Source organism: Lactuca saligna, chromosome 2 (assembly GCF_052625555.1).
Source record: "Lactuca saligna cultivar CGN05327 chromosome 2, ASM5262555v1, whole genome shotgun sequence".
NCBI classification, from domain to species: domain Eukaryota; kingdom Viridiplantae; phylum Streptophyta; class Magnoliopsida; order Asterales; family Asteraceae; genus Lactuca; species Lactuca saligna.
The window spans coordinates 58023968-58045523 of NC_136418.1; the positions used below are offsets into that span (position 1 = coordinate 58023968).

At 36.9% G+C, this 21556-nt stretch overlaps 1 protein-coding gene and 1 non-coding gene across 2 annotated transcripts; both read right to left on the bottom strand.

The window, feature by feature from the left end:
• Positions 1-3997: 3997 nt before the first annotated feature.
• Positions 3998-4070, bottom strand: TRNAV-UAC (transfer RNA valine (anticodon UAC)). The gene has a single exon. It is a non-coding gene; the product is annotated as a tRNA-Val (tRNA).
• Positions 4071-5191: 1121 nt separating this feature from the next.
• LOC145029754 (uncharacterized) lies at positions 5192-9944 on the bottom strand. Its single transcript, XM_078978226.1, has 11 exons — positions 9738-9944; positions 8642-8779; positions 8449-8530; positions 8295-8371; positions 7950-8065; positions 7755-7863; positions 7547-7663; positions 6664-6755; positions 6440-6588; positions 5673-5764; positions 5192-5539 (listed from the first exon to the last, which is right to left on the bottom strand). Exons 1-11 carry the CDS (start codon positions 9942-9944, stop codon positions 5249-5251), a joined length of 1470 nt encoding a protein of 489 aa, XP_078834352.1. The 3' UTR covers positions 5192-5248.
• Positions 9945-21556: the final 11612 nt, after the last annotated feature.

A 21556-nucleotide genomic window follows, 5' to 3' on the forward strand; every position in this document is an offset into this window, starting at 1 on the left:
TAAATACTTCATATCTATGTGTAAGATGACAGGGACCATGCACTCACCTGAGAAGGTGGTGACTCGGTACTCGGACAGCGCTTCGTTTACTTTAAAATAATTTCTTTCGACGAAACCTAGTATTATCACCAATAGATTTTAGTCTATTATTCGCCGAGACTAATTAATAGTCTAGCTATTATTACTATTATATAAGCGTTAAAAAAATACTTATATAACCCATAATAATAGCCCAAGTATTTATTATATGTTCTTAATAACGTTAATATAATTAAATAAAAACTATATTAAAAATAGCGTAGACGTAGCTCACTTACAACGGGTTTTATAGAAAACCAGGCTTTGCTTGGAGCAGCGTTTCCGAGCCGAAAAGCTCTTCTTCTCGGAGCCGTCGAGCACTCCGGGGCTTCCGCCTCGTGCTAGGGAGGTTCCCTAGGCTTTTCGGGGGATTTCGGGGCTAGAGAGAGGTTCTAGAGAGAGAGTAAAGAGAAGAAAGAATGGGAAAGGTGTGAAGAAAATGAGGGTGGGAGAGGTGGTATTTATAGGGTGAAAATGGCTGAACTTGGTGCCACATGTCACCATCTAGTGGCAAGACTTGGGGAGAAAGCAATGGCCAAGATTGTGCCACATCACCCATTTTCGCATAGCACACTTCCGACTTCTAAAATCCGTAACTTTCACATACGACCTCTGTTTTTGACGTTCTTTATATCCACGCGTAGGTAAAAATAATATCTACAACTTTCATTTTGACTCCGTCGGCTAATTCTCGACCGATCTTAAATTTAACAGTACGAGGCGTTTAGACTGTTAAATGACCGCGAAGAATTCGTAACTCCTTCATACCGACTCCGTTTTCGTCTGTATTTTTACCGTTGAGTTCCTATTAATGAGATCTTGAACTCTCATTTAGGTCACGTAAGCCAAAAACCGCTCGAACTAAAATTCGAGTTTCGGGTCGTGCACTGCTAAGCCGAATCTTAGAAAAATCATAACTTCCTCATACGAAGTCAGATTTGGGTGTTCTTTTTATCGACGCTCTTAGTTTAACATATTCTACGACTTTGGTTTAGATTGCTAAGGCTAAAAAGTCTTCTATTGTGAATTCACTATTTACGTCTTCCGGTGTCGTGCCGGTTTTGCCGTAAAACTTCGGCGGGCCATAACTTCTTCGTTATAACTCGGATTTCGGCGTTGTTTATATGTACGGAAACCTTGTGACATAATCTAAAACTTGGTTAAGACTATTCATTCTAAATAATCTTTTGTCGAAAAGTCATGTTTGACACCTATTGCCTCTAAATTGACTAGCCCGGATCTGCGGGCGTTACAACCGACTTCTAATTCCATCTTATACATGTGTGCACTCCGCACAAATCCATACATATATTAGAGTACAAATTATGAAAGCCCCTTAATTCACATATTAGTTCCAATTACATAAAATGATCTGATGACACTAAAATCACCAACAATTTGTGCATACTTTTGCAATTTATGTGAAAACATTAACCTCCTTATTTTGTTTTCATTTAATCTATTTAGCTAGTGTTTATACTCTTGATTTAAGGAAAAGGTTTACGTTTTTTGACTTTTAATTACATAAAAAGCCATAGGAAGTGGTATGGAATTTTTTAGAAAGTTGAGTCATTGATAATGATCGTCTTGAGATCAAGGAACCCACCAATCAATAAAATATTTCATCAGGTTGTTGAGATTATGTGTTTGTCTTAGAAAGAAAGTAAAAGAAGGTGGTTTGGTTAAGAATTTTAAATAATAAAATTCTTTAAAATCATTTATACGTGATGCTTTTTCTCTGTATAACACTTGATTTGCATCTACTTTAGGTACAAGCTGGATGTAAATATAGAAGACATGATGCTTAGGCCCGATGTTTAAAGGAGTATATGATTGTACACTTTTTACAAGGGTGTTTTTGTTTTAGATTTTACTAGTGTAAGTTCCTTCTTCTTGTTGTTCTTTGTTTAAGGTCCTTTGAGTAATTTACCACTAGGTGTTGTTATAATGGTGGTGTTGATAAAGCAAATTGTTAATCTTTACAGAGAAGAAGAGTAGAAGAGTATGAGGGTTTTTGGTTGACTTTTGGTGAAGAAGAGGCGGTGTGAAGAAGATAACATGCTAATTGAACTTTGTGACCTATGCCAATATTCAATGCCTAAATAATGGCTATGTTGGTGGGCAAGGCTTAATCTAACAGTAAAATGGATAGGGGTATAATGGGAACAAGATAGCCGAATGATTGCCTTTATTGAATGAATAAAACTGGAAAAGGTTAGTTCTACTTAAGAGTTAAAACAATGAACTTTAAATAGGCTAAATACAACTGAAAATAGAAAAAATAGCAACAGATCTTTTATTGGGCAAGTAGCTCACATGCCCTTTTATTCTCCTGATTACTTGGTCAGCATTGACTATCATTTCTCCCCCCTCAATGTTGACCTTCTTTTTTAGACATTCCACACCTATGAGTGCTCTCATTTCAGTAAATTTGATTCTTGGCATTGCTTTTGTCAACACATCTGCCTTTTGTTGATCTCCGCTTACATGCTCCACCTGAATATGCTCTCTTTCAACACACATACGAATGAAATGATACTTTGTATTATCAAACCAATTTTTTTTTATTATTATTTTATTTATTTATTTATTTATTTATTTTTTTGGAAAACTAGAGAAATATCCAGAATAGGACTATTTTTGATTTGTTTACCATACCATCCTACTTTTATTATTTCCCATTACTTCAAAAAGTCTACCCAAATATATCCATGTCATCCGAAAACTAAGCAAAAATCGGGTGTCGACCTAATAAGAAGAAAAATTGAAAACTAGTATAACAAACTTTTTATATAATCACAAACAACGAGCAACAATCATAAAAAAATGTGAACAATGACCTACATATTAGATTGATACAAAAGTAACCTGTAAACCCTTTTGAAACATGGATGAAAGTTGAATGACCATGTGATACCGTTTAATAGGTTAAATACAAGAAATAACAATATACTTTTGTTTAGCATAACATTTCATTTTCCCCATTACAACAATGTATAGTGGTAAAATTGTCCAATTATACTAATGTATTTAAAATAGAAATAACTACAATGCCTGGTAAAAAAAAGTACAGTGAAAATAGGATGTTATAATAGGAAAATATACCTTCATTTAATTACTATGGCATCGTACTTTAGTGATTAGTCCTAGTTATCTACCTAATTCAGAAACAAAAAAAAAAAAAAAAAACGAATTAATAAAGAAAGTCATGAGAATGAGGTTTTTCTCATTAAGTCTCTTTCTGCTTACATTTCACAATTTTTTTTAAAGGTAAATCTAATTTACTCTTGAACTACTCCAAATTCCACCTATGTCCAGGGTTTGAACCTTCGACCTTAAGAAGGGAGGACAACACCTGGTGATAATGATATTGCTAGACAAGATGCCCTTTGATCTTCCATTTAAAAACAATACAAATTATTTTTGTAAAATAATTTTTAAACATCATTATCCAAAGAGTATATCATAATTGCATTAACTACATCATTTTGCAAAGTATGCTTGCAATATATGATGTGTTATCCAATAGACAATTTCTTTTTGGGAATCATGGTTTCACATAGTGGAGACCATTCAGAAAACCAATTTTGCTAACTCTCAAAACTTATATTGCATAATCGGTGGTCATTTTAGTTGACTACCCCACCTATTTAGTCAATCAAACTAATGTTTCAGGTCTTAAAGTTCTTTTCATGAGTTTATTCATCACTAAGAAGTGTTTAAGCCTTGATTTAACATCACTTAATGGAACATCTGGAGCCTTCTTTGAATTCACTAACCATGGGTGATCTGCAATTGAAAGATAGAAGTAAATTAACGACCACTTAATAGATTTTACTTTTTTAGATTAGTACCTCTTTTGATAATCTGCAGCCAAAAAGATTATGAAGCAGATATAAAGCGCGTTATAAAAACAAGTTGTTCCTGCCCGGGATCGAACCGGAGACCTTTAGCGTGTAAAGCTAACGTGATAACCACTACACCACAAGAACATTTGTGTTTGTAGTATAATCTTTGATTATATATTTTTTAACAAAAAGTCGAGATTATTTGTCATTTTTTTTTTATCAACTTTAAACAATAATAGATTTAGAAAAGTATGCAACCTGATCGTATTAATATATTTGATAGTAATAAAATAATATACAATGCTATTAAAATTGAGAAACAAATCACATTTGGGGTTGTATAAAAGATTTTTTTAGTAGTAAATTGAATATGGTAAATTCGTGTTTGTGTACAAGAATAGCCCATATACTATTGACAGTTACAAAATACACTAATAGTTATAAGCTTAGAGGATTTGTTTTTATAGGATGGTTTGGTTTAATTACTAATAAGATATTGTTCTACCCTTCTTCTTTGACCCAAGAGAAATGGTCAATGGTTCGAATCATAGAAGTATATGACTTCTTATAGGCATTGTGGTCTTATGTGAGCCAACATGTACGTGATTTATATATCTCATGATAACACAACGTGGGTTAGCTAAAGGGTCGTGAAAGAATTACCATTTTGAAGAAAAAAATGATCATTTCTTCCCCAACATGTGTAACACATGTATAAGTCTATAGGAGGAAGAAATTTGACTATGGGGGGGGGGGGGGGGGAGAGAGAGAGAGAGAGAGAGAGAGAGAGAGAGAGAGAGAGAGAGAGAGAGAGAGAGAGAGAGAGAGAGAGAGAGAGAGAGAGAGAGAGAGAGAGAGAGAGAGAGAGAGAGAGAGAGAGAGAGAGAGAGAGAGAGAGATGGCTTGGGTTTGGGTAAGGAGATGGGATGGGGCCTTTTCAATTAATATTAATATAAAATATAGAATAAATAATAATAAAAAGTGAGAAACAAAATCATAAATGACAAAATAATCATTTTACATCTCCTAGGGGAAAATGTAGAATTTTTTTTTTTTTACCAAAATGTACAAAAAAATTTACCACATGGAAAATCCACTTAGAAAAAAAAAAAAAAAAAGATGATGACTGAGAATACGTAACTTTACCCAAAACTCACAAGGACCATTCGTGTATGTGCATAATCTTACGGAAGAGTCATTTCATTAAAGGTTACATGAACATCGTGTAAACATTTAAACCAAATCTATATATATTAAATACCTTACAAACAATTTTTAAAATACATTCTTTTTGCAACTACAATATCATCAACCTCCCATTTTCAAAGCTTCCAATATATCCGAAATTTGTGTAGGATCCCCGAAAGCACTCCCCAAAACACAATCTCAGCAAATATGACATATAAAAGCATCCCAAATTTCTCCGAGTTCCACACGTCAATGAAAACATGACTTTGTATCCAGTTTACAAGATTGTTATCAGGGTTCTTATACCACCATCCGTTTACAAATCCTGCTAAAATTCCTTGTGCTCCAAGCACAAAAACTAACATAGCGTTCATACCAATCCATTCAAACAGCAAAAATGGAGTCCGTTTTCCCCACACATCGATCTGAAAATATATTAAACAAGATAGTTTATTACAAAAGATTCTTTCTCTATTTTATAAAATTCATTAAAGGTTGAATGTGATGTTAAACAAATAGCTGATTCATGATTTACAAATGATAGAAAAATATGGTTACCAGGATGTAGAAGGCTGAAAATACTATTCCAGCAGCCCCAGCAGTGAAACAAACGTAGCTGATACTATAGAGTTGCTTGTTTATAGGAATGGCTACATAAAAATTGGACAACATTAGGATTAAAGCTAAAAAATGGATGGGTTAAATGTAAAGTAACAATGTACTTTTTTTTTTTGTTCTCTTGTGTATTATAGGAACGCACTTCGATTTATTTTATTACAGTATCACACTTTCATTTTCTTGGGGTACTTTCAAAGTTGTATCAAATTTGGCGTTAATGTACATTCAAGTTTTTTGTTCTTATTAAATTGACCAAAATGGGTGGCCCAAATTGACAATTTTTTTATTACCATTTTGTTTAACAAAATGACCACCTATCTTGAAAAAACTCAATTGCGAAATCCAAATAACTTTTTTACTTTTAACGATAAAAGGATGCAAAAACTTTATTTATTTATTTATTTATTTATTTATTTATTTATTTTTATTCTCGCTAAATGACATCATCATTTTGCAATATTATGTATTTTGCAAAATATGATTTTCTTTTTGAAATTCTTTAAGTATTTTTGTGCATGGGACCATTTAAAAAGCAATATTGTGAAATTGGTGACATTGTTAAATGAACCATACCCTTTTGGTCATTATTGTGATTATCCCAAAAATAACACTAAGATGCTAAAGCAAATTGAAAGGATGTTGTTATATGTTGCATTCGATTCGGAATGGATTGGTTAGTTAGGGGTTATAAAAACTTGTGGATATACCATCAGTGAAATGAAGAAGAAGGGCTATGATGATCAATCCAAACCCCATTGAAACCCATTGCTTGAGCCTCTCCGCATGTCCCTTGAAGTGAATCAAGACATGTCCATAGTGAATGCCAATAACACCAGATAAAATTGATGAGATTGAACTGTAATATTAAATCATGATATGATTAGATTCGCGAAGTTTTTAAAAATGGGTGAAAGAAAGTTTTTAAGTGTACCTTAATAGGCCTTCTGGTTCAAAGGGAGCACGACACCAATTTGGGGCATCTGGACGAAGGTCGCCTGCTTCTGGAGAGCTAAGAGTGCAAGCCTATAGTTTCAAGAATCAAAAACCTTGAAACATGGTAAACGTCCATGGAATACAAAATTTTAAGAATGTGTTTGTTATACGGGACATTATTGGACTATACAAAATTGAAGGTTGTGATTAGACAAGCTTTCTAGGGTTATTTTCCATGATGAGGGTATTCATGTCTTTTTCGCATATACGTAAGATCGATAGAAATGTTTTGGACAAAAAATGCAACTTTTGTACCATTGACAAGATTTGTAGAGTTATTCTGGACGATGAAGATGGGGAGGGTATTCATGTCTTTTGCATAGACGTGAGATTGAGAGAGTGTCCACGTTCCTCCTTTTTGGATAAGATAAGAAAATTGAAAATTGTCCCATTGACTTCAAGTCCTTAACATAAGCTTTCTAAATCTATTTTGATGACGAGGATAAAAAGGAATTAAAACCTTTTGCACAATCAAAAGATCTAGAAGAAGTCTTGTTCCATCTTTTTGGGTGTGAAAGAAACGACATTTTTTTTTATCTCATTTATGGTACATGACTATGTGGTGGGACGATACAAACTTTCTAGGGTAATTTGGATGATGAAGATGAGTGGATGAGAAAAGGACATTCTTGTCTTTTACATAAGATATGAGAGACAATACCCCAACTTGTTTTTTATGCCACTAACATCCGTCTTAGTCTTAATCCAATCAAGTGCACTCATAATAAAACTAAAACTGGATAAGTATTTTGTTATGTCATGTCATGTCATGTCATGTCTAGCTTATCAAATTCTGTTTAACTAAAAAACGAAAAACAAACCTTCAATCGAATCCATACGGGTTGCGTGTAAATATGATTAATACCCCATACTTCTCTATCGACATAACCAACCGCATTACAAGCAGGCCCAAGATGTCCTCTCATACCACATTTAACCTGAAAATCGACACGTTCTTTTAAACATGAACTTCTTTTTCGATTTTATGAATTCTTTACCTAAACATAAAGTTAAACCATTCAAACTTACAGTAAAAGTCTGTGATTTATGGTCATCATGAACAGTGAAACTCCAATCTGGAACATATAGAGCATATGTCGTGATCACATATATAAGAAACGCAATGAACCCTCCAAGCCTAATTGAAAGAAAGAGTGAAATGACAAAAATACCCTTTAGAAATCAATTAAATTAAGTTAAAATAGGAAATGTATTAAGACTTACCATTGCCATCTATAGGCCGAGAAAATGGAGAAATGGCCAGGATCTATAGTCGTTGGTCTGAGCTTTATGGTTAAAGCTTCTATTAAAGCTACGACTAGGTACACCAGTGCTATTCTCTGTGAAAATACAATATTATATTATTGCATTTATAATTGTGCGCTAGGATGCATCAGACTGTATTATTCTTTATGGATATGACGATACAAAACTTCACGGATTAAAAAGCTTGACTAAATGTTGTGTTAGGTTTAGAAAAGATGAGAAATGAAACTTTTATGTCATATTCATAAAAATCAATATAACATAGAAAGGGAAATTGTAATTTACTTTGAATTATATATATACCTGAAGTATGCCACACCATCTAATTTGCTTCATGTCAACTCCATAGACCAATTCATCTGGTGCATGTGAGTACCCGCCTGCACAAACAATTAAAAAAAATATTTAATATGTGAAATGACCAAAACACCCTTTCGGATCAAGTTTAGTAGATTACCTTGCAAGAGAATTCCCCAAAACAACATCTTCAATGTTCTTATGATTATCTTTCTCACTGCGTACCTCCTACTTGGAACCCTCTGCAAAGCCAAAAATTGGTTAGGATAATAATAATCGCATTATTATTATTATTATTATTATTATTATTATTATTATTATTATTATTATTATTATTATTATTATTATTGAACCTTGAGTGCAAGGGCAATTGCGACCCCGACAATGAAGAGAAAAAATGGCATCACGAAATCAGCCAACGTGCATCCGTTCCATGGAGAATGATCTATTCGTTCATATACACCTCCAGCATCATCTACTAATATCATAAGCTGAAAATTAAAGAAAAATAATAAGTGTTGCTTCTATGATATTTGCTAAACTATGCCAAAGCATTAGTATACTACAATAAATGCTTGAAATAACAAAGAACTTGTATATATATGTCTGTTATAGAATCATACTTTCGTTTCTTTGTACTAGAAGAATGTCATTTCATTTTATTTTCCTTGCTAAGTCATTGTAGTTACTCATTTAACACATTGTAGTGTCATTGTTATATTGTTAGTATATTAGGGCATATACAATGTAATGAACTCTTTACAGTTTAATGACCGACCACATCATTTGTCTACTTTACATATAAATTTACATACAACTGACCAAAATTTTCTGAAACTGCTTTGAACTCCATAATTTTATTTATTTATTTATTTATTTTATTTTATTTTTAAATATAAAATGCATTGAATTCTATAAAGTTCAATGAGATGTATTTAAAAAAAATTATTTCTAAAAAAACTTTCCTATTTCATTTGAAGTGTTCATCAATTATTAAACTCTATATCCGCAAATATGACATTTACGATAATAAAGTTTAATTCATTGAATGTTAATTAAGTATGTCATCTGATTCAACTCACCATTAAACACTGAATGCTTTTACATTTAAACATGAATGCTTTTACATTTAAACATGATATTCCATATTGATAGAGTTATATCATTGATTTTAGTTTAATATGCCATGCACCTTATTCATCTCACCCATTAAACTATGCACTACGAATGCTTTTATATTTTGAAAATTTTACTCGTTCATAGCAATTATTTGGATGACATTGCTAGAACTCAGTACATATTTTCAAATTATAATGTTGTAATAGGAAGATTTGAAAGCATGGTGTTATAACAAACGTATAACTAAAGATACGATGCTTATTTATTTACTTTTTCCTTTTTTCATTTAGCAATATACCCGTAACCTACACAAAACATGTTTAAACTTACTACAATCGTAAGTCCTCGGAATGCATCCAAAGTCGCGATCCTCTTGCTCTTTTCCTTGACCAATATCGGCTTTTCAACACCTTTGGTTTCATCATGTTGTTCTGCTGCCATTTCACTCCTCTCTTTCACGTCTTCTCTTTCAACTTTTTCTTCTGCAGAGATCTGACCATGACCGAACCCTTCTTCCACCCTCTTAGGATCCTCCATGATCATCAAACTCCTCTTCTTTTCTCTTACAAATAAACACTTTTTACCTTAATTAGCAAGTGTAGGATATCTAAGATTCATATGTATATATATTTGCTAACAACAATGAATCTTTTTAAATTAAGGTCAAGAGAAAGAGACGAATGTACAGCCGGCCGTTTTAATGGTCTATGAGTTTTGACCAGTTGGTTCAAAAACAAAGAAGAGATCCAAGATGTGATTCGATGGTTAACCAGTAATGGACAACTATACAGACAATTAATTAGTAATCATTGATTTAACCATTAATTTGACACTTGTTCTGGATTCGTGTTGGTGATAGTTGGACGTCTTACGAAGTTAATTATATATGAACACATACGGCTTTGTCAAACCGTTGAGATTCGTTTGAAATATATAATTTAAAAGGTTCTTAATTTGACTCTAATGTTTGTTGGCATCTAGTATATTAACAAATGATCGGCTTTTTGAGTAAGACTTAAGAAATAGTGTTCGGATTAGCTATATTAATATTAGATTTTCAGGATGTACGTTAAGTTACTTTATATAAAAATGCTTTTCGTTGGTTGTAGCATTGATTACTAGTTTGAACTAATAAATTCGTGACACATCAAGAGCAAATCCGTTTAGAAATTTTTCGTAGCCTCAAATTTGTTTCGTATCGACAACCAACTTTTAGTTCCTTATGACTATGCCCATTAACACTGCAAGAAACCCAAGTATTATGTCGCCGCTAAAAGGTCGCCGCTGTCGCTAATGCTCCAAAGATCACCGCTAATACCCAGAGTCGCCTCTAAAAGGGTTATCAACGCTAATACACGTATGTCACCACTAATTGTATTTTCGTTTCTCCTAGTATTTAACATTAAAATTAGAAAAACACTATAAAAACTGACACAAAACATTATTTATAGAAAAATCGTTCGAAACATTAACCACTTAATGCTATATACAACATCCGATCCAAATATTCATCCAAACATAGTGCAATATATACGAAACACTAGTCTAAAATACTAACCCAAACAAAACATTACACAATCCTAAAAGTAGCTACTCGTCCTTATCACTCCCCTCGTTTCCTTGGCTTTCGTTTCATGGTGGCAACAATTGAAACCATTCTTCAAGTGCTGCATTATATGCCATGTCTTTTAGCATTGTTTGCAGCATACCCAACTACAAAGAAAAAATATATATTACAAACATATCATAATAGCATTCTATTTTACAAATTAAGGTCATGATTATTGTATCATCCTACTTTATTTTTTTTAATTATTTTTTTTATTATTTTTCCATTCTAGCATTGTATTTTTCAATACACTTATACATATATCCTATATATATTGAATATATATTTTAGCATTGTATTTTTTTTTTCCGTTTTTTCCATTATAACATTGTACTAGACTAAACAAATAATTACCAAAATACAAAATACCAACATATCAAACTATAATCAAACTACAAAATACCAACATATCAAACTATAACCAAACTATATCCTACACATATTGCATATCCTACACATATTGCATATACATTATAACATTGTACTTTTTTCAAATTTCCAATATAGCATTATGCTATAACTAAACTTACGAAAATATAAGTGAAGTAAATCATTAGAGCATTCTACTTTACAAATTAAGGTCACGATGATTATAACATCCTACACATATTAAATATACAATATAGCATTGTACTTTGTTTTTTTTTTTTTCATTTTCCATTATAGCATTGTACTATACTAAATTAACAATTACATGTGATTGTGGCGGTGGCTGTGTCAACGGTTGTTCCTGATCGTATAACGACACAATCGTAGAAGGTTGACACCCGATGCCTCTGATATTGCCGCATTGAGCACTAAAAAAATCTTTCAAAACAATTTTTATGTCCTCCGATGTTAGACCGCTTGCTTTAGAGGAAGTTTGAGTTTGTTGATTGATCTCTTCGAATAAAGCATTCTGTATTTTAAAAAATGATTAACATTATATATATATATATATATATATATATATATATATATATATATATATATATATATGAAAATACAAATTAACCACTTACATATTATTGCTCGACTCTAGGACTACAAAATACCCCTTGTTGATCTGTATTAGCCTTACGAAATGTTTCGAGTCTAGTGATGTCCTATTTAACATTAAAAAATAGATTGACATTTTCTTATTGTGCACAAACTCCTTTGTTTTCCACTAAATGCTTTATAAATTTGGCCATTGGAAATGTTCAACAGCTTGAGCCTAGTTTTCACATGGCATACCCTTGAGGGGGGGGGGGGGGGGGGAGCTAATACCTAAAGGATATCTATAAGCTCTCTAACACTCTGAAAATAACTATGCGTTTTACTTTTTCGGCCTCTATAAAGTTTTTGTAGAGACGCATCAATGCTCCACAACAACCGAGTACGTTGGGGATCCAAGCTGACCTTATCCAAATCAATCTTTCTATACAAATACAAAAATTTAGTTAATTAAATACCAATCACAAATAAATTAAAAATACTATCATATAAATAATATACCTTAAGATGCACGACTATCGCATTCCTTAAAGCGGGTGAAACATTATCCTAACTATATACGCTGAAAGGGATGCTTTGCCACATATATTACCCAATCTCATGGGTAAACATAATACCACATTTTTGGACAGGGAAAATATGAGTTCTCTTTCAAAATCCAAATCCACAAGCTTTCCCTAGTTTTCTCGTATCGGCTTTAAGTGTTGGATGTTTTAGATAATCCTCTTGTTTTTTGGTAGCTTAATTGAAAATATAATTAAAAATATTAGTTGCGATAATTTATAATAAATAAATAAATAATAGCTAATATATATACCATAAGAAGACTTACAATCCTCTTTGTGTTGTCTGCAACCAAAGCCTACTAGAGGTGGTGGATCCCGCCTCCATCTCCTCCATGTCTTAAGGTCATCACATCAGCCATCATGTAAAAGAGTAGCACCCAACTAAACCCCATATACAATCTACAGAACTATAAGATGTATAATATAGAAACAAAATATGAATAAAAGTTAGCATTGTATATTCCATTATAGCATTGTACTTTCAAAATTGCATATACAAACAAATACACTTTCCATTATAGCATTGTACTTTCGAATTTGCATACAAACACACAAACTCCTTTTTTAATTATTTCCATTATAGCATTTTACTTTCCAATTTTCATACAAATACACACATATTAAGACCTTGTACTTTAGAAATTAAGGTCATGATCATTATTGCATTATACTTTACAAAGTAAGGGCATGATCATTTTTTACATTATGGCCTTGTACTTTACAATTCAAGGGCATGCTTGTTTTATTTCCATTATAGCATCCTAGTTTTTTCATACATGCCATTATAGTATTCAACTCTACAAATTAATGCCACGGTGATTATAGCATCCAACTTTTTTCATCTATTCCGTTATACCATTGTACTTTTCAAATTGCATACAAATACTCAAACAACATACATAATTTTCTATATATGAAAATACACATATACATACTTACTACACATACAAAAACACATATACAAATGTGATACACATAAAAACACACATATACACATACAAATACAAATATACATACATAATACACATACAAATGCACACATACATACACAAAATAAACATACAAATACACATCTACATATACAAAATCAACATTATATATAAAACAAACACAGTAAAGAGAACCTATGGTGGCTAATTCGGTGAGTACGGTAGTGGTGGTGGTATCCTCCGACAACACCAAGGATTCCAGTAAGGGAATCAAAATTCCAACAACCTGTTAGATTAGGTGTCTATGCCCAAAACTATAACTGGTACGTACTTTACCCGAGAGTAGCATGGTACATTTGGGTTGCATTTGTAACATCCTATTTTAGATTGTTCGTGATTGGTGTTGGTGGGTCATGAGTTGGGCGCGAGAAGGTTTCAGTTTGAGGCGAGTTGCTTGAAAGGTAAGGGATCTCATTACTTTTCGATATGTAGGAGGATGTTGGAAACAAAGTTTTATCTTGGAAGCTATGAAAGTTTGCAGGGTTGACAAGTTAAGCCCTTAAATTCAGGAAGTTGGCAACCAAGTACGCTGGGCGTACATAATGCGTACGCTTAGCGTACATATGCGCGTTTTTCTTAAGTTGAGCCACCTAGTACGCTGGGCGTATCGGGGGTACGCTGGGCATACTAGGCACAGAGGAAAACCCTAATTAAATGAAGTATCCCTATATAAAGAAAGAGATGGTCTCATTTTTGGCCACCCTCCTCAGTGGTTAGACCCTCTCAAACCCTAATATCCGTCCTTGAAGTTTGTGGTGGCCATGAATGAGCTTGTTGTGTTCTTGTGGACTTTGGAGAGTCAAGAAGAAGCATGAAAGGGTGTGAAGTCGAAGAACAAGCTGTGAATCCAAGCTTTCTTAGGGCTAGAGCACCATTTGAAGGTATAAAGCTCCAAACTTTCCCTCTCTTTCTATCTTGTGCATTTTAGGGCCCATTTTAAGGTTTTTGGTCCCAAGCTTGAGACTTTATGAGTTGATGCACTCCAACGCTTAATAGCTGTCCTCTTAAGTGTATCTAATGACGAAGAACGATAAAAATGAGATCTTGATCGTGTGAATCTACCGATGCATGAGTTATGAGCATTTTAGGTTATGAAAGTAAGAGTTTTTATGTGTTGTGACCTCACCAGCCATGCAAAGGCTTAAAGTCGATAACTTTATGGAGTAAGAGATGTTAGGAAGTTCAGATCCAAGAGATAAGTCAAGGTCTTAACAGGTTAAGACCCAAAAATGTATTTAAGCAAAATTGAGAGTACGCCCAGCGTAATCCTAGTACGCCCCACGTACTAGGATGAGGTCCCCGATCAGATTTGTGCATGTTTGGGTATGCTGAGCGTACCAAGAGAGGTACGCCCCACGTAACCCCTCTGTGGGATTTTGGACTAGGTGATCTTTTGGGCTTTAAGTGATGGGCCGGATTCCTTGGGCCTGCTTAGTGGAGCCTGTGATATGAGAATTAAATTGATGTCTTGGGCCTCATGTTGGGCTGGTCTTGTAGGATGAGGTTGGGCCTTGGGGAAAACTCAATTATTATTGGGCCTTGGTGGGCCCAATGGGTTAGGACCGTAATGGACTGGTAGATGGTCTATCTTTAGACCTGGTGAATGAGAAATTGGACTTAGTTCCTGATTGGGTTAATTGTCGGATTTGACACAGAGTTAGAAGTTGGTGTTTGGCAAGCAGCATGATTGGAGGTTGATTCTTAGTGCCAAGTGAGTTTTCTGAGTATACTGTACCCGGAAGGGTTTTTATTGTGTGACCGGAAGGTCGGATATGTTATGAGTTATATGCATTTTATATGATAAGTTAATCGTTATTATGTGCTGTGTATGATATTTTTGATATGGGACGGAAGGCGTATATGATATGGGCCGGAAGGCGTTGTGATGTGGACCGTAAGGTTGACGCAGGTAGGACCGGAAGGTTTACGGAGTTGGGACGGAAGTCCCCTGAGACACATGGACCGGAAGGTCAGGGCCTGGAAAGGCGTATGTGTGTAAGTAGTATCTTGGGGAACTCACTAAGCATTTATGCTTACAGTTGCTGTGTTATGTGTTTCAGGTATCAGTAATGTTCGCGGGAAGGCACCGGTTTGATCAGTACACACACGAGATTTTTATGCTATGAGATCTTAGGATTTGTATATGTTTTGAAATGAGTTCAAACAATGATGTTTTTATGAATAATGAATGAATTATGTTCTTTATAAAATGCGAAAATTATTTTGAAAATTACGGTGTTACAAGTTGGTATCAGATCCTTGGTGTGAGGGATTCGGATGCACCTTTGGGCGTATTTGAACTCAAACCGAGGAATTTGAGAAATTTTCAAATAAAACTAAAATGTTCTAAAAAGAAAAAGAGGTTTTGGAAGCAAACAGAGTGGAAGGTGTGTACTGTCAGCCAGTGCCCGAATGGTGAATCCCCAAAATACTCTTACATTATGTGTTATGAGTTATGATATGATATAAGATGCATGATAGAGTAGGCTAGGTAATCATATTAGGACTAGAGTGGCCTGATTTGTGATGCCTTAGCCTAGGAGATTTCTGCTGCTATGAGATACTTGAGAGTGAGTAGGTAGCAGTGAGGAGCTTATGAAAGGTCTACGAGAGATTAGACTATGCATAGCGAGATCAGAATGCTTGTGATCTGGGATCCTAGGAGGAGGACTTGGTGTGAATACTGATGCAGTGTGAGCGGTAGTACAGGGCCCATACTACCGAAGACACCGTATCAGTAAGCAGTCCAAGTAAGAATCCTTAGGGTACTAGGGAAACAAGTGGGGACGAGAGATCAAGGGGTAGTGTCATGGTTCAAATACCATGCGTCGAAGCAGATTAGGAATAGACGTCATGGTCTGGGTACAATGGTTCGTAGTGAATGATGTTTGTGGTTCCCCGGTTATCCGGACATGGTTGAATATGCGGAAATTGTACGCGATGAGGTTTAAAGCCTGAGGGCCATGATTGAGCCGGAAGAGGCATTCCTTTAGAGGGAGGCCGAGAGTATTTCAAATATTTTTGGTAAGATGTCAGATGTAGTCGCAAGACTCAAAGATGAGTAGAGATGGTTACGGCTTGAGGAGAGCAAGCATCCGAGAGAAAGGGGACACTTTTTGTGACCTGAGTGGTGCTATTCTTGCTTCCTGTGGGGAAGCATAAGAGGTATGAGACTTCGGTTTTTGGGGTTAGGAGTAAACCCTGCGGGCTGTCATTGATGGAGATCTTCCACCAGAGTTTTTGGCAGCGTGTCTGCCGCGAGAAATGGTATATCATGAGCAGGTTGTTAGTGGGACGGAGATGGGTAGGGACCAGGATGCACCCTACTTGTGTATAGTAGGACGTATGCTAACTGCAGCAATGGGTGACCTAGAAGAGTATATCGGGGTGATGACCCTTATGTCTGTGTGAGGAATTGAGTATGGGAGTGGTGACCCTGCTCTTGTGATGACTCACGCGTTGGTTGGGAATGCAAGGATGAGGAGTATGATGATTCAGAATTTCCAGCTTGATAGTTCGGATTATTATTGGACAAGGCGAAGTGCAGAGTGAGATTAGACATGAGGTACGTTATGAGTATGGACGTGTGTCTCCACGACAGGTGGCCATTGGTCAGGAATCTGGTGGTGGTGAGGGATGTTAAAGGTGGTAAGCTCGTAGGGCGGGTATTGGCAACTGAGGACTTATGGTTCGGTGTATGGATTGTTATATGCCCTTTTAAGGAGTTTGGGAGATAATCGGGCGGCCAATTCCCGGGTCGGTATGTGTATTCTTGTATGGGTTTTGAGCAGTAAAGGAAAGGACTTCGGATGGTTATCAACCCATTCTGAAACGTTAGCAATTCCTTCGTGTTATAATGGAGTGTTTGAATACACCAAGGTTGTGCATTGGGTAAAATGAAGGATTATTTACGATATTCGGAGAGAATGTATTGTTGTACCTGCGGGATGCTGAAAATCGAAGTCCGTGGTGGAGGCAGCACTTTGGAATGTATTGTAATGGTGGTTTGAGGGATCTGAGTATAATGCCTTGTTTTCCGAATTAATTTTAAGAAGTCTTGAGTTGTGACGGCAGATGGTGTGGTGATGCTACGGGGGGCCATGGTACTCACTAGCCAGAGGATGTTGTGATGCTACGAGGAGCTGTAGTATTCTCTAGTCAACAAGAGGTGGTTATGAGTATCTTGCGCTTGAGTAGCTCTAGTATTGAGTTTTTAGGAGTCTGGTGGTTGAAACAGGGGCGAGACTAGGGTCTCCACCCTTGACGGGAATCACTATATTTGAGTTGAGTGGTGATTGTCGCATCATAAGGGAATTGGAAAGGTGGTATCTGCGCTGGGCGCAGGTTGATTCATGGGATAAACATTTCATTGGGACATGAGGTTCCAACATTGGTATGAATCGAACTCTTGAGTTGAGTTGGCATTAATGGTGTACACGAAGTGAGATTCTAGAATTCTGAGACGAGCCCCATGCTAAGAGGAAGGATTATTGCTATCACCCGATATCTTAGACCTGGGTAGGGTCGGTCCACGGATACAGGAAATGCCATGGGGAACATGATACGATTCTATCGGGAGTATAATATCCGGTTGGAGTAATGTGGACCTTGTGTATTATGTATCACTGGGCAAAGAGAGCTAATACGAGAGCGAAGTTAGGGAGAGTTTTCTGCTGAGAGGCTAGCAGAATTGTTCGAGAGAGAGGTAGTATCGTGGCATGGAGTTTCAGATCCGATTGCTTCAGATCGAGATGTGCGCTTCTCTTCCAGTTCTGGAAGAGATTTCATGAGGAGTTGGGACACGATTTTGCACTTGACTGAGTTCTCTTACAACAACAGGCATCACCCGAGCATCGGTATGTCACCCTTTGAGCTGTTGTGCAGAAGGAAGTGTCGGACCCCCCTTTTCTTTGGGGAGAGGTAGGGTAACGATTGATGGGTAGTACAGAGATAGTGCTTCAGACATCAGAGCAGATTCATCAGGTCAGACAGAGGTTGTTGACCGTTCATAGTCGCCAGAAGAGTTATGCGGATAGGAGACGACCTGAGCTCGAATTCCAGGTCGGTGATTTTGCACTCCTAAAGGTATCTCCTTGGAAAGGAGTGATTCGATTCAGGAAGAGGGGCAAGTAGGGGCCCCGAAATATCGGGCTGTTTAGAGTGATAGCGAGGGTAGGCAGGGTAGCATATCGTTTGGAGCTACCTGCGGAGTTGGATCTGATTCATGATACCTTCCACGTGTCATATGAGGAAGGGTATAGCCGATGATTCGGCAATGGTTCCACTGGAGGATATCCAAGTGGATGCGAGTCTGAATTATGTCGAAGGACCAGTCACGATGGTGGATCAGAGGAGCAGTGAGTTATCACGGTGTGGCATTCAAGGGAGGATATCATGGTGATCGTTTGAGTGGGGGGTCTGGCGGTGGGTCAGCCCACTAGCGTTTTCAGATTTTGGGTTTGAGCGTGTCAGCGTCGGAATGTGTAACAGCCTGAAATCCAGGTATTCTTCTTTTGGCCTTGCATCTTGGTTAAGTTGTTAATTTAGGGTTTTCATGGTAGGCGAGTACGCTGGGCGTACAAGGTGTACGCTGCGTGTACTCGCGCGCCTCATTTGGACGCGTTCCCCTTCAGGTACGCTGGGCGTACCCAAGGTTACGCATGGCGTAACTTGCCCAGATCTAAAAACCCTAATCTCTTTGGAGGGCTACAAAAGGAATGTGTGGCTGGACTTCTCAGCCACCATCCCTCAGAGTGAAACCCTAAATAGTGTGTGCCTTCTTTCTTAAGCCTTTGTGTGTGCATTCTAAGCTTGGTGGTGCCATTCCAAGGTTGCAAAGGAGAAGAAGAGCTTATTGGAGCGGTTAGAAGTGGTGCTCAAGTGTAGATCTGAGCTTTGCGAGGGTTAAAGCTTCATTATCAGGTAAAAAGTTCAGATCTTGTCACTTGGTTCATGTTATATGCTTAAGGTATCATTTTCTAGGGTTTAAGTCCCAAAGGTGGATACTTTTTGTGCAAATGGCCTCCATAAGCTTAGATACTTCATATTTCTGATCTATTGGAGTTGTAGACTTATAAAAATGACATCTTGGACGTGGATGTTGCACCATGCATGAGATCTAGGTCCTTGAGTTTGAATAGAATGTTGTGATGTGATGTTGGAGCCTTTACAGCCATGCTGAGGCTTAAAGGTCTCGATTTTATGGGTTTAGACACACTAAAAGAGTCGGATCTAGAAGTTGGAGTAATGGATTAACCGATTAAGACCAGAAATGAAGAGTGGCTGATTCTGATGGTTACGCTGGGCGTAACTTCCAGTACGCGCAGCGTACTGGGTGGAGACCCCGATCCAGGGGATTGGCGATGTACGCCTCGCATACATCTAGCAGTACGCCCCACGTACTCTCACGGTTGACTTTTGTTGACTTTTAGGGTTTTGGTCAACATGAGGACTTTAGGTCAAGGAAGGGTAAAATGGTCTTTTACCCTCTGAGGAATGATGATAAGGGGTAAAGTTTTAGTGGTGGAAGTCTTTGTGTGTTAAATGATATTTTTATGTTTAGGCGAGGTAGAGTCATCGTTTAGATTCGGTGATAGCGAGGACGCGAGATCTTAGACTTTCCACGAGGTGAATTTTCTCACTATACTGTACCCGGAAGGGTTTGACTGTGTGACCGGAAGGTCGGATATGATATGAGATATATGTATTATGTGTGATAAGTTAATCGTTATATGTGCCATGTATGATATGCTTAATATGGGCCGGAAGGCATTATGTCGTGGGCCGGAAGGCGAATATGTTATGGGCCGGAAGGCTTTGTGATGTGGACCGTAAGGTTGATGTGGGTAGGACCGGAAGGTTTACCTAGTCGGGACAGAAGTCCCCTGAGACACATGGACGGGAAGGTCAGGGCCTGGAAAGGCGTATCTGCATAAGTTGTATTTTGGGGAACTCACTAAGCATTTATGCTTACAGTTGTTGTGTTATGTGTTTCAGGTACTAGCGAGGACTGTGGGAAGGCGCCGGCGTGATCGTACACACTGTCGGGGGAAAACTATTTTATGATCTTTGGGATGTATTTTGTTGTGACAATATTGTTTATGTTTGAATTTGAAATATTAATCGATGTTTTTGATGTTTACAAAAATGAAAAATTGGTTTTAAAATTTACGTCGTTACAAGTTGGTATCAGAGCCTTGGTTTGAGGGATTCGGATACACCTTCGGGCATAACTGAACTCAAACCGGGGATTTGAGAAATTTTTAATTAATTAAATCAATAAAAATTTGATAAGAGATTTTGAAACAACCAAAGAAGAAGAAGTGTGTACGGTCAGCCAGCGCCCGAACGGTAAAATCCCCAAAATACTCTAACAATATGTGTTATGAGATATGATATGATATGATACGTATGCTAGTAGACTAGGTATTCATATTAGGACTAGAGTGGCCTGATTTGTGATGCCTTAGTCTAGGGAAATCTGCTGCTATGAGGTGCTTTGAGAGCGAGTGGGTAGCTAGTGCATGGCAAGAATAGAGTACTCATGATCTGGGTTTTGGGGAGGAGGACTTGGGGTGAATGCTGATGCGGTGTAGTTGGTAGTATTGGGCCCGTACTACTAAAGACACCGGGTCAGTGGGCAACCCAAGTAAGAATCCCTGGGTATCGGAGACCGAGTAGGGTTGCGTTATCGAGTGCGATTATGCTCGATAGAGTCTCTGATATTTCTATGTTGTATTTCAGAGGCATCATGGTTGGACCATGCCACAGACCTGGTACGAGCAGTGTGAATGACGAGGAGCTTCGTCAGATGATTCATGAGGAGGTGGCTGCAACGATCCGGGCTGAGATTCAGGAGATGTTTGGGTCTATTAAGACCACACTGATGGAGACTTTTGATGAGCGGTACGCCGCGGTGACTGAGGCTGCAGCCGCTGCACCTACCGCAGCTGTGGCTGCTGCCAGACCACAGGGAGGTGACTCGTTGTTATTCCTAGAGTTCAGCAACAC